Source organism: Tursiops truncatus, chromosome 10 (genome assembly GCF_011762595.2).
Source record: "Tursiops truncatus isolate mTurTru1 chromosome 10, mTurTru1.mat.Y, whole genome shotgun sequence".
NCBI lineage: Eukaryota > Metazoa > Chordata > Mammalia > Artiodactyla > Delphinidae > Tursiops > Tursiops truncatus.
In genome coordinates, this window is record NC_047043.1 from 71,751,298 (window position 1) to 71,763,639 (window position 12,342).

The following is a 12,342-nucleotide window of genomic DNA, read 5'->3' on the forward strand; positions in this document are numbered from 1 at the left end:
ACCACAGTGGGATAGATTCCTCGGGCTGGGCTCACAGACTTTGAAAGTCATGGGCAAACGGCCTTCCCAAAGGACCTTTCCAGTCACATTCCATCTATAGTGGGGCATTTCTCTTCTCCACTGCTCCCCCCCATCACCCAGCCCCGGTGTAGCTGTTCCCTCCTTACTTGTCCATTTGAGCCAGATTCCCCTGCCTCAGCCCCCCTCCAGTCTGGAGCACCCTGGGGACTGTTTTTCTCATGTGATCACTGAAGGGTCGATAGTGAGTAGACCCCCTTGGGTATCCTAGGATGGGGAGCCCCACAGCGTCTCCTCTTGCATTCTGCTCTGCCCAGGAGATGCCACACCCGCTGCTGTTAGGTGAATCCCCCCAACCCCCTATGAGTCCCAACTTTGTGTGTGTTCTTTGCAAACCCAGAGAGCCCGCTCCAGTTCTACGTGAACTACCCCAACAGCGGGAGTGTTTCTGCATATGGCCCGGGCCTGGTGTATGGAGTGGCCAACAAAACCGCCACCTTCACCATTGTCACCGAGGATGCAGGAGAAGGTACTGTGGTTCTGTGGGTCTCAGCTGTCATTTGGAGAGTTAAGGGGATGCAATTCCAGGGAAGCCTTTAAAAATAAGGCTCTTGAATGGTAGTATCTGTCTTGTCTTTTCTCTCATATAAATCTGTTATGTAGAGCTCCTCTGCCTTCTACCCAAAACAGAAATTTTAAAGTCCTTCGTGTTCTGATTAAAATCACATTCATACTATGAAATGTTTTATGTGACTTTCCTGAAATTTACGTGTGTTTTGATAGATACCATTTTTGGTTTTGTTCTTTTTGCACCTGTACATGTATCCACAGGGCCACATGAATCATTTAGTGGCTTATTCTAGCTCTGTGCCCATGGGCATTGTCATCACAGGAATGTCTAAATTTGCGATTTTAATGGGATTTTCATGATGGCATCCAGCCCCCAAGCAGCAGTGATAGTCCGTGTGTGACACTCTCTCCCGTACGTGTGATTGGCGCGTGGGGTTCCATCCCTTCCTCGTCCCACACATATGGAAGAATTGAACTTCAGGGTCACTTGCAGGAAGAATTCAGATGGTGGAGTGTCTTCCCAATGACGCTTTCACCATGTAAATAGCTTTGTTCTGACCTGCGCCCCTTGTCCGTGGCTTGTGTCAGGCTGACGTTCCTGGCAGCAGGGCTGTCCCGGATGAGCGGTGATCCCTTTTGAAACACAGAAACACCCTCCCTGATGGCTCTCCTTCCCTCCTCTCATTCATTCACAGGTGGCCTGGACTTGGCTATTGAGGGACCCTCAAAGGCGGAAATCAGCTGCATTGACAACAAAGATGGGACATGCACGGTGACCTACCTGCCCACCCTGCCAGGCGACTACAGCATTCTGGTCAAGTACAATGACAAACACATCCCTGGCAGCCCCTTCACAGCCAAGATCACAGGTAGAGTTGCCCAACTGGCTGGAGACTCCCTGCCCCAATAGGCCCCCCTCCCATCACACCTGGGGCAGCAGGCTAGGCACATCTGAGCTTTAGGTTTCACAGCGTCTCCTTGGGAACAAACTAGGGGTGCAAGGCCAACATTAGATAGGCTAAATTCCTCCTTCAGCTGGTAATCCCGGGAAAAGCAAGCACATCACTTGGAGGGCACTTATTTGTGCCAGTCTGACTCCAGCGTCCAAATAAGGAGGCCCTCAGATAGAGGCATTCAAATAATACTTATTGCATGAGTGAGCTCAGAGATGCTCGTCAGCATCACTTCTGGATAGATTTTTGTGTCCCTTTTACAGATGGGAAAACTGAGGGTTGGAGAGACTGGCTTAGCCAAGTTCATGTGGGTATTCTGGGATTCAGGTGGAGATTATCTGACTCAAAGCCCTGCTTCTGACCCCTGTTGTGCTCTCTGTTCAGATCATGCTCTCAGTGGGTTATAAATGTGGTCTGTGTGGACTCAGGTCCTCCCTGTAACCAGACATAAGTAGCAGTCATTCTTCGTTGGTTAGGTCTGCTTATTGTCTGGGGAGTGTTTTTGTCACTTAAATTTGCGTGATTAATTCTTGCCTGTTCGTCTATAAATGGCATGTGGTGTGAGAGCTCTGGAGAGCCAGGGTGACCGCGTGTAATGGAGCTGTGTTGGGGCTGGTGTTTCCCAGACGACAGCAGACGGTGCTCTCAGGTGAAGCTGGGCTCTGCCGCCGACTTCCTGCTCGACATCAGTGAGACTGACCTCAGCACCCTGACGGCCAGCATCAAGGCCCCGTCCGGCCGCGACGAGCCCTGTCTCCTGAAGAGGCTGCCCAACAATCACATCGGTGAGCTCAGACTGCCCTCCCGGCAGGAGCCGGGACGTCTTGAGTGGGAGATGGGGGTTCCCTCCTTGCCCGGGATCCCAGTCCTTGCCTGGGAAGTTGGTAGCACCTTGGAGTGTGATGTGGTAAACCTGCTGGGTCACATGCGTGGTCAGAGTCCAAGCATTTCTGCCTTACGATGCTGACGAGCCTCTTGGACACCCTGGGTTGCCAGAAAGTCAGGAAGGAAGTCCTGTTTCTGTTCTTGCCAGTGTGTCTCCCTCCTGCTTCCTCCCCTTCACCCCTCCCTCCCACCTCATAACCCCCAATCTGTGCTCTGGTCCAGGCATCTCCTTCATCCCCCGGGAGGTGGGTGAACACCTGGTCAGCATCAAGAAGAACGGCAACCACGTGGCCAACAGCCCCGTGTCCATCATGGTGGTCCAGTCAGAGATCGGGGATGCCCGCAGAGCCAAAGTCTACGGCCGTGGCCTGTCAGAAGGCCGGACTTTCGAGATGTCTGACTTCATCGTGGACACGAGGGATGCAGGTCTGTGGGGGGTGGTCCCAGGGGAAGAGGCCCGGAGCTTTGGAACTGGCTTCTTCCTGCTCACGTTACTCCATCTTTTCATCCTGCCAACCTTCTTTTCTTTGTGAGCATCCTTCAAGCAATAGACCCTTTTACATGATTATCATTTAAGCCCCAAGAGCAGTGGCAAAGTAGGTATTATCTTTGTTTTCTAGATGAAAAAATTGAGGCTCGCAGGGTTAGCAGCCCCCTCTGCTTCTGGCATGTGAGCCCAGAGCCACAACAACTCGCAGATCTGTTTCATTATCAATATTCCCACCATTGTCTCAGCTCCCCAGGGTCTCCTTGACTCATCTCAAACTAAGAATGTTGGGCCAGCGGGTCAAAGTCATGTTCAGCTGAGCATTGCTTTCGTGCAAATGAGGAGTTTCTTCCTGCTTCCTCTTAGAGATGGTCCGAATTAGGTTGGGCCACTCCAAGCTACTCCGCATCCCAGAGTCTTCACCTTCTGCCTTTTTGAGTGATGGGCTTGCATTGGTGATTTCTGGATAAAGTCACCTTCCCAAGGCAAGGAGCTGGAGAATTTGTGGTCCTGATGGGCTTATGTTCTCTGTTGATTCCTCAGGTTATTAAAGCTTTAGATCTGCTGTCTTAGTGGTTCCCTGGCTGGGCATCCGAGGCAGCTAGGAGCAGTTAAAAATGTCAAATTCTCAGGCCTGCAGCTGGTAGTAAACCCCCAGACAGCACGTGCCATTCCTGGAAGCAGGTGGTCAAAGGGTCCCCCGCAGCGGGTTCTGCAGGACAGAGGGTCGGTGGGATATTAGTGGATACCCTTGAGAAGAGAGTGTGGTCAAGGCCACCTTCAGCCAGGATATTTCACTCCAGGATTTCTCAGAGCGTTTAACTGACTCCTGTGCCCAGCGCTGTCCAACAGGGGCCACCGTTACTGTCTTTCTGCTTTCTGGAGCATTTCCAGGGGTGGAGGTCCTTTCTGCCTTCATCAGGCTCCCGCTTCCTGATGAGCTGCTGTCACAGCAGCCACGGGCTACTGTGTTGCAGGCTATGGCGGCATCTCCTTGGCCGTGGAAGGCCCCAGCAAAGTGGACATCCAGACAGAGGACCTGGAGGACGGCACTTGCAAGGTCTCCTACTTCCCCACTGTGCCTGGCGTTTACATCGTCTCCACCAAATTCGCCGATGAGCACGTGCCTGGTATGTGTGGCCCCATCTGCTCTCCCTGTCCCGTGCTTGGGTTTTCTGTAAATGCCACGCGTGGCCTCTGGGCTGCTCTCAAGGGCCTGCTCGGTTTTTGCAGGGAGCCCCTTTACGGTGAAGATCAGCGGGGAGGGAAGAGTCAAGGAGAGTATTACCCGTACCAGTCGAGCCCCATCTGTGGCCACTGTTGGGAGCATCTGTGACCTGAACCTCAAGATCCCAGGTGAGCACGAGGGGCTCGTGGGTCAGGGCAGTGGGCACCACCGGAAACCAAGTCTGGGCTTGGCCCAGAATATACCATCTGAGTCTGCTGGGGGGGACTGTTTTTGAATTTATTTTTTTTTTAATTTATTCATTAATATTTTTAATACTTATTTTCACAGAGGCCCATCCAAGAAAAGTAAATCTATTTACTTTTCCTTCTTCCAGATGAAAATAGCTTTATCGTACCACATGGGGGACAAATAGATAAGCTTTTAGACTTTCATTTACTGTCTGTCGACTAGACTAATAGTGAGAGAACTGGCCCTGCTGATGCTTATATCTGGAAGGAGGTCAGCCCAGTGACATCCTTCTAATTCCCGTTCGTATCTTTCATTCCTAAAATTGGAGTGAGGCCTGAGAAGCAAGGCTGGGTGGATGGACCACATCTAGCCCTTTGCCCAACACAGCCATCGTCTGTCTGAAATGTGGCCCAGGTTCTTTCTATTAAGAAGTGACTGTGTAAGTGAAGGCTTGAGGCTCCTCTGGCATGTGCTATGGAGTTGAAGGTTCTATGGAGACAGAAACTCTAAATCGTCTTCCGATGAAGCTCATGTTGTGATGAGCTTCTAGCTTCCAGAGGAAGGTCCACACTGCATCTCCCGTCTTTCCTGACTTGTGGTATATCTCTTGCTCTGCCTTCTCAGCATTACCTGGTGGGTTCTTCCTTTCTAGACACACCGTTGGTAAAAACCTCATTACTGTAGCGTCCAGACTAAGAATCACTTAAAACACACCGTGTTGTTTGTGATCATAAAAAGTTCAGGTGCTGAAAAACAGGGGAAGTAAGTCTAACCTCATATCCCACCGTCCAGGGAGATTGTGGGTCGCGTTTCAGGCCCAGAGCTGGAGCCTGGATGCCTCCAGCCTCCTAGACACACGGGCTCGGTCTCAGATCCCTCTGGTGCACTTCTCACTCACTGTATCGTGGGCATCTTTCCACACCAAAGTATACTTCCCCAGCATCCTTTTCATGACTGTATAAGATTCCAATTCACGTCTAGGTGCATGTCCTCATTGGGTTTTCTCATTTCATGTATGCTCATCTCCATCCCTTGACCCCCTTAATCAGTGCTCTGTGACATCTGTCATCACTTCGGATGGGTGCCCGGGAGTGGGATTGCTGGGCCAGTACGTTTCAGATGCTGCTATGCCTTGGCAGCCTGTCCTCCAGAAAACGAACTGATGCCTGTTTCTCTGTTTCCCCACCAGCACTGGCCACTGTCTTTGGTTCTCACTTTGATCAATCTGATGGAAAGATACGGTATCCAGTTTTCAGTTGCATTTCTCTGGTCACTAGACGAGTGGACTGTGTTTTCGTTTGCTTCACATTTCTCATTTGGGGAATTCTCTCTCCTGTTGCCTTTGCCTGTTTGTCTCTTATCTTTGTGTGATGTGGTCAGTCACCCTTTCCCTCGAGTCTTGTCTAGCTCTTGACTCCTTCTTACTCTTTTCAGTGGTACTAGATGACTCTGGCTGAGACTAACTTTTTCCATCATTACCTAGAACACCCTCTCTTGTCAATTAGAAGGGAGGATGGCCCTCCAGCCTCCAGATATCCTCCGGACCCAGGCCATGTGGGGTGACCCTCCCCTCAACCTCCTTCCTTTCTCTGTCCTCAGGGCTCAGAGTCATGAGCTGCTGCCCAGATCCTGTAGGGCTGGAGGGTGCGGTCTCGTGCTGCTGTAGGTGATGGCGTTACTTGGCCACCCAGCATGCGGCGCGCCTGTCTCCACCTCGTCAGTGCAGGCACGGTCGCTGGCATGGCAGAGCACCTTGGGTGGAGCAGACGCGTCTGCTTCCTGGTGTTGGGGACCCGAGGCGTCATGTTCCTGGAAGTGTGGCCTCTTGTTTTCGGTTTGCTCAAAGCTTTGCTCACGCATGGTTTCCCCTTTGCCACTGGGACCAACCTGGGTTCACCTTTTCCTCTAAACGCATTTTGTCTTGTTGCCTGAAAGAAATGCCAAGGCTTCTTGACAATGAGGGATGAGGGCTCTTGTGTTTTCTGTCCTTACCTATGGAAAAGAGCCCCTGTAAGCATGACTGATGGCCCCATGTCACATCTGCTTAGAAACATCTGAGCCATCATTGTTGTTGCTGTTTACATGCTATAACTATCAGCCCAAGCTCTGGTTTGACACTGCTGTGTGGAATTAACTCAGCTCCAGCCAGGAAGGCTGGCAAAGTGCTCGGCGAGGCAAGATGTGTCAGTGCCCCCAGAATATTCTCTGCACCGGGTGGCTGGAAGGGCCCTGCACTCTCCATGCTGGCCACGACCACCCAGGGATTTGAGGGAGACAGGAGGGCAGGCATCCAGCCAGGATGGGAGGAAGCCTGAGCACCCCGCACCCCTGGCCTACACTCGCTTTGCCGTTTGCTGCTTGCCCTGCATGTCCTGTTCCCCCTCAGGCCCTCGCCCTGACCCTCCTCTTTTTCTCCCTGCCCCCTTTCAGAAATCGACAGCAGTGACATGTCGGCCCACGTCACCAGCCCCTCAGGCCGCGTGACCGAGGCAGAGATTGTGCCTGTGGGAAAGAACTCGCACTGTGTCCGGTTTGTGCCCCAGGAGATGGGGGTTCACACCGTCAGCGTCAAGTACCGCGGCCAGCACGTCACCGGCAGCCCCTTTCAGTTCACTGTGGGGCCTCTGGGTGAGGGGGGCGCCCAGAAGGTCCGGGCAGGAGGCCCTGGCCTAGAGCGAGGAGAAGCAGGAGTCCCAGGTGAGCGTTCTGGGCAGGCTTTTTACTTGAGAAGATTGAGTTCAGCCTGGCAGAGTGAGCATCCTGCACTCTTCACCCTGTTCTGAAAGGAAGACGTTGTGTGTTACTGAGGGATGGTGTGAAGGGGCATTCTTTAAAACAAGGCTTCCGTGGCTAAAGACATTTGGGAATTGCTTACCCAAAGCTAAACAAGTGTCTTACTGAAGGACTTCTCGGAGCCTGTAATTTATGGGTGTGTGTTGTGAGTCTCTAAGAGAGCCTCAGGGTCATAAAACCGTTTCCAGGGCATCTTGCAGGCTAATGTTCTTCGAAACATGCTAGAATTCTATAAAACTGATTGTGACGGTCCCTTGCAGTGGTGGTTGCTGAGTGGGAAAGTCTCTGGGGATGAAACTGAATGTTCTCATCTTGTTCTGACTTGGTTTGCATGTATTCCAAAGATGTCTGATCGCCCATGAGCTTAGTGTAGTCATGGATGGGGCTTAGCAAACATCACCAGTGCCCTTGCTTGGGTTCTGCTTGGGGTTAGAGAAAGAGGAAAGGGCTGGCAACAAACAGAACCCAGCACCCCATGTTTGAGCCAGAAGAGGGGCCTATACCGGGCTCAGTCACTGACCAGGTGTTTCTTTGTCTCAGCTGAATTCAGCATCTGGACCCGGGAGGCAGGTGCCGGGGGCCTCTCCATCGCTGTTGAGGGCCCCAGTAAGGCCGAGATTACGTTTGATGACCATAAAAACGGATCATGTGGTGTGTCTTATATTGCCCAAGAGCCTGGTAGGTACTCGGGGGCCAATGGAGGACGTTTTCCTTGTTTAGGGATGGTTGGGTTGTAAGGAACAGAAACTCATCAGGCTAGCTCCAGTAGAAGAGGAATTTATCTGTATGGGCCCATGGGAATGCGTCCTGGAAATCCAGTTGCAGGATATCCAGCCACGCCTCAAAGGGGTAGGAATTCTTGTTCTCCTTGTCTCTTGGCCTCACTGCTTTATGCTCTTGTTCAACTGTGTCATTCTTCCCACTGACCAGCCTCTCTCTGCCCACCTGTGGCCAGTGGCTGGTGTGGCTGCCCCAGAAGAGTGGCCTCAGCATCTGAGCTCCTCGATCAGGGGTGCTTAACCTTTTGTGCGCCATGAATCCTTTTGGCATCTGGTGAGGCCCATGGGGACCATCTCAGAAAATATTTTTAAACACATGAAATAAACTACTTCAGATTATAAAAGAAATCAATTTTAATAAAATATTGTTATCAAAATCTTTTTAAAGGAACAACTATGCAACATAGCAACGTATACACGTTTTCATTAATATGTTAAATCATACGATTTGGTGATGGTCTATTAACTACCTTGATTTCTAAGTGGCAGTGAGTGTAAATGGTATGTCAAGATATATATATATAAAGCTGGAAAGTGATTGTTTTTGTTGACAGAATCACAAGTCTTAATGTGCTGTGGTTTCTTGTAACTTTTCTAAAGGAAGGAAATGCTAAATTTCAGTTCGAGGTTAGGAAAACTAAAGATGTGCGTTTTTCCCATTCGAGTTTGTTGGATCTCCTGAGTACTGTACACAGACCCTTTGTGTGGGCCCAGGCTAAGAATCCCTGACCTTCTTCCTTGACTAGATTTTCTTTCCTAGTTATCACTCTGCTTCTACCCCCGTTCTCAAAGTTTATGTCTTACGCTTCATAGTTCAGGATCCGTAATGGGATCCTAGTTACACGAAGCCCTTCTTATTCTTAAGTCTATAATTTTTAATAAAATGCTCTGTCGTAAGCCTCTCCTTTGGAGAGAAATTGGGGATACACACCAGATGTTGATACGTGATTGGTGTGGGGATTCACATATACGCTGGCAAAACACAGAACAAACACTTCAGTGCTTCAATGCTCTTTGAAATTATTAAATAGAATATCTAAGATTAAAAAAAAAAAAAAAAGAATCCCTGCCCTTTCCAACTAAGAAAATTGCGTTGGCCTGGTGTGAGCCAGGTGACCCTCTCTGACCCAGTCAGCCACAGCCGTGGAGCGGGCCAGGGTCTCTCGGAAGGCACTTTGGCCCTAGCTAGAGAAACAAGAGGCCACTCTGGAACCACCTTCCCAGAATCTCTGACATGATGGGTCTTTCCTGTCCCCACAGGTAACTACGAGGTGTCTATCAAGTTCAATGATGAGCACATCCCAGAAAGTCCCTACCTGGTGCCGGTGATCGCGCCCTCTGACGATGCCCGCCGCCTCACTGTTCTGAGCCTTCAGGTGAGACACAAGGAAACATCCGTCTCCTTGGCCACAGCCCAGCCAGTGAGGCCCTGGACTCCCAAGGCCCCTTCAATCTCCGACTGTGCCAGGGACCCCAGCACATTTTGACCACGGATGCTGCCAGGCGTAGGGGACCTTTCCTGCAGCAGAGTCACATTCAGGACATGACCGTTGGGGCGAGCAGAAAGCAGCCACGGTCAGCAAAACTCCTCAACATTTGCAGACGAGTTTGTTTTCTAAATCTTCACTCCAGAGAAACAAAGAAGGCCTGTTAATAATTGGTCAGGGGTTAAGGAGGGCTTTCAAAACAAAACAAACACAAAACGAACAGTCCAGTGATGTCCAGCTTGCTATTATTGGCTTCCTTTTCCTCAAGAAAGTCAATTGTGATTTATTTTATGATGCTGATTTATTTATAGTAAGCGTGCAAAACACTGTGTTAAGAACTGTATCAGTGTTATTTCCCTAAATCCTTGCCACAGTCTGGTGAGTAGCTTTTCTTGACCCCCACCCCCCGTTTAAAGATAGAACAACTGAGATGCAGAGAGGATCCAGCTATGGGCACCAGCTAGAATGAGGCAGAGTGAGGTCTCGGGGGTTCCAGAGCCATGCTCTTAACAGCGGCCACCTTAATCCCAACCCTGGCATGTGGCAGGTGGTTACATAGCCCAACCTCTTAGAATGGCAGGAAATGCAACTTTTCACCCTGGCTTAAACAGGGCGCTTAATTCGGGGTTGCATTAGAGCCTTCAGCCAAACTAAGAAGTATTGGGGACGCCCTTGGGTCTTAGGACACTGAATCAGATGTAGCAGTTTGGCTGCGGAATAACACCAAAATCCCAGAATGTGATTTCTGGGTAGAGGGGTTTCTAAATAGCCTTCAGCTGCCCCCCAGTTCTTGAACATATTGGATTGATGAAAACTCAACCTCATACCTCAGATTGGTTCCGTGTACTTGGTGTACATTTGAGAGTCTAACTTTCCCCTGAGGGGGACTGGTACTGCTAGTTGTCTCAAACATTAGGGAACCCAAACAGAACCCAGACCAGGGTCACGGTCTACAGATTGAAGCGGCCTCATCTGGAGAGTACCAAGGATACTGACTGGTCACTGTGGTGCAGATGTTTTTCTTGTGTTTCATTTAAAGACTTCTTAACAGAAGTTCCTTCTGTGGCCAACTTAACTAAAACCTACGGAGGGAGATAAAGCTGGCATTTGCTGAGGGCAAAGAGCTGCCTTCATGCATCTGGAAGATTTCTTTTGGATCTTGTGAGGCGTTTATCTCCCTCTTAAGGATTTAGTGGCAAGTGAATTCAGGTAACGTAAACGCTTCTGTCCAAAAGGAGCTGATGTGGAGAAATCGGCTCCAAGAAACTTCCATAGAGTCCTCTTATAACAGTTTGGTCATAAAATATTTAAACAAGTATGCCTCAGGCTGATATGTCCGTCAAGCTTGTGTAACCAGCTGCTACAACAGGAGGGACCTGTGTGTCAACTTTGTCCCCTGTTCTCCCCACGTCACCTGATGCCAAGTGATATGTAAATTATTTACTGGAGATTTATTGGCAAGGCTGCACGGCAACATCTGGTGCTGGTTAGGAAAGAGAGGCATGTATTGTTTTGTCTTGCTTTTGAGACTTTTTAGAAAATTGGAGTTGGCTGGCATTCTGTAGGGGAGGGTGTGGCATGGGGGTGGTCTGGCGATCAAAGACTCCTTAATTTTGTGTTCAGTCCTCCGTCATCTGTAACCTCTAGGGCAGCTCAGTCTAGTAGAATGTTCTGCAGCGGTGGGAATGTCCCACATCTCCGATGAGCAGTATGGTAGCCATGAGCCACATGTGGCTCTTGAGCCCTTGAAATGTGGCTAGTGTAACTGAGGGACTGAGTTTTTTTGTTTGTTTTTTTGTTTTAATTTATGGCTGTGTTGTGTCTTCGTTGCTGCGCTAGTTGCCGCGAGTGGGGGGCTGCTCTTCATTGCGTTGCGCGGGCTTCTCATTGCAGTGGCTTCTCTTGTTGCGGAGCACGGGCTCTAGGCACGCGGGCTTCAGTAGCTGCGGCTCGTGGGCTCTAGAGCGCAGGCTCAGTAGTTGTGGCGCACGGGCTTAGCTGCTCCACGGCATGTGGGATCTTCCCGGACCAGGGCTCAAACTCATGTCCCCTGCATTGGCAGGCGGATTCTTAACCACTGGACCACCAGGGAAGTCCAGAACTGAGTTTTTAATGTTAATTGATTTAAATTTAACTGTATATAACCACATGTGGCTAGTGACTACTGAACGAGGCAGCAGTGCTTATAGCGCCTTGAAGCTAAGATGTGATCCTTGGACCAGCAGCCTCAGCATCCCCTGGGAACTTCTTAGAAACATGGAGTCCCAGGGTCCGTTTCAGACCCACTGAATCAGAATCTGCATTTCAACAAGACCCTCGGTTGCACATTACGTGTGAGCCCTGCTGCTTTAGAGTTATCATCTGAGTAGCTGTCCAACCATGTTTACATCAAAACTGCTGGCTTGTAAAATTTTGCTATTCAGGATTGGCCAATCGTAAGATATCTTAAGCATCTGAACTTCCAATCCCCTTCTCCCAGCAGAGGATGTAGTTTCCAAGACAAAGCATGGAGAGTGAAACTGATCTACTCAAGAGCAAAAGCTACACTTCTCCCATGGCTTTTTTGGGGGGGACTAACAACTTCTAAATGCATGTTAATAGGAGCTGACGTTTTTAAACTTTCCTATGTATGGACCAGGCCCTGTGCTGAGTGCCTTGAATGCATAACTTCGTTTAATCTTCACAGCAGCTCTCTGAGGTAGATTTGGTTATTATGCCTGTTTTTACAGAGGAGGAAACTGAGACTCAAACAGGTTCAACAGTTTAGTTATGTAGCTAGGAAATGGCAGTAAATCCAGGTTCTGCTGGTTTTTAGCCACTGTGCAGTACTGCATGAAAGAAAAATCATGTGTGGCCCTTTACAAGTTTATTAAAAGTTCTCTGCATCTCCACCCTTGAGATACAAAGCCTTCGTTCATGTTAGTGAGTGCAGGGTTTTATCGGCTGCCAGCCT

General features: G+C 49.7%; 1 protein-coding gene across 9 annotated transcripts in view; it reads left to right on the forward strand.

Annotated features, from left to right (window-relative positions):
* FLNB (filamin B) overlaps positions 1 to 12,342 on the forward strand; it is a 138,550-nt gene that overhangs the window by 114,250 nt on the left and 11,958 nt on the right. For 5 of the 9 annotated variants that reach the window (XM_033865185.2, XM_033865186.2, XM_033865187.2 and 2 more), the window contains 10 exons: positions 419 to 547; positions 1,284 to 1,457; positions 2,168 to 2,326; positions 2,649 to 2,852; positions 3,891 to 4,043; positions 4,147 to 4,269; positions 5,930 to 5,974; positions 6,761 to 7,027; positions 7,664 to 7,801; positions 9,163 to 9,278. In XM_033865185.2, the coding sequence (XP_033721076.1) occupies positions 419 to 547; positions 1,284 to 1,457; positions 2,168 to 2,326; positions 2,649 to 2,852; positions 3,891 to 4,043; positions 4,147 to 4,269; positions 5,930 to 5,974; positions 6,761 to 7,027; positions 7,664 to 7,801; positions 9,163 to 9,278 (1,508 nt within the window). The remainder of the gene's footprint in view (positions 1 to 418; positions 548 to 1,283; positions 1,458 to 2,167; positions 2,327 to 2,648; positions 2,853 to 3,890; positions 4,044 to 4,146; positions 4,270 to 5,929; positions 5,975 to 6,760; positions 7,028 to 7,663; positions 7,802 to 9,162; positions 9,279 to 12,342) is intronic. The other 4 variants (XM_019947477.3, XM_019947478.3, XM_019947479.3 and 1 more) reach the window with 1 other exon arrangement.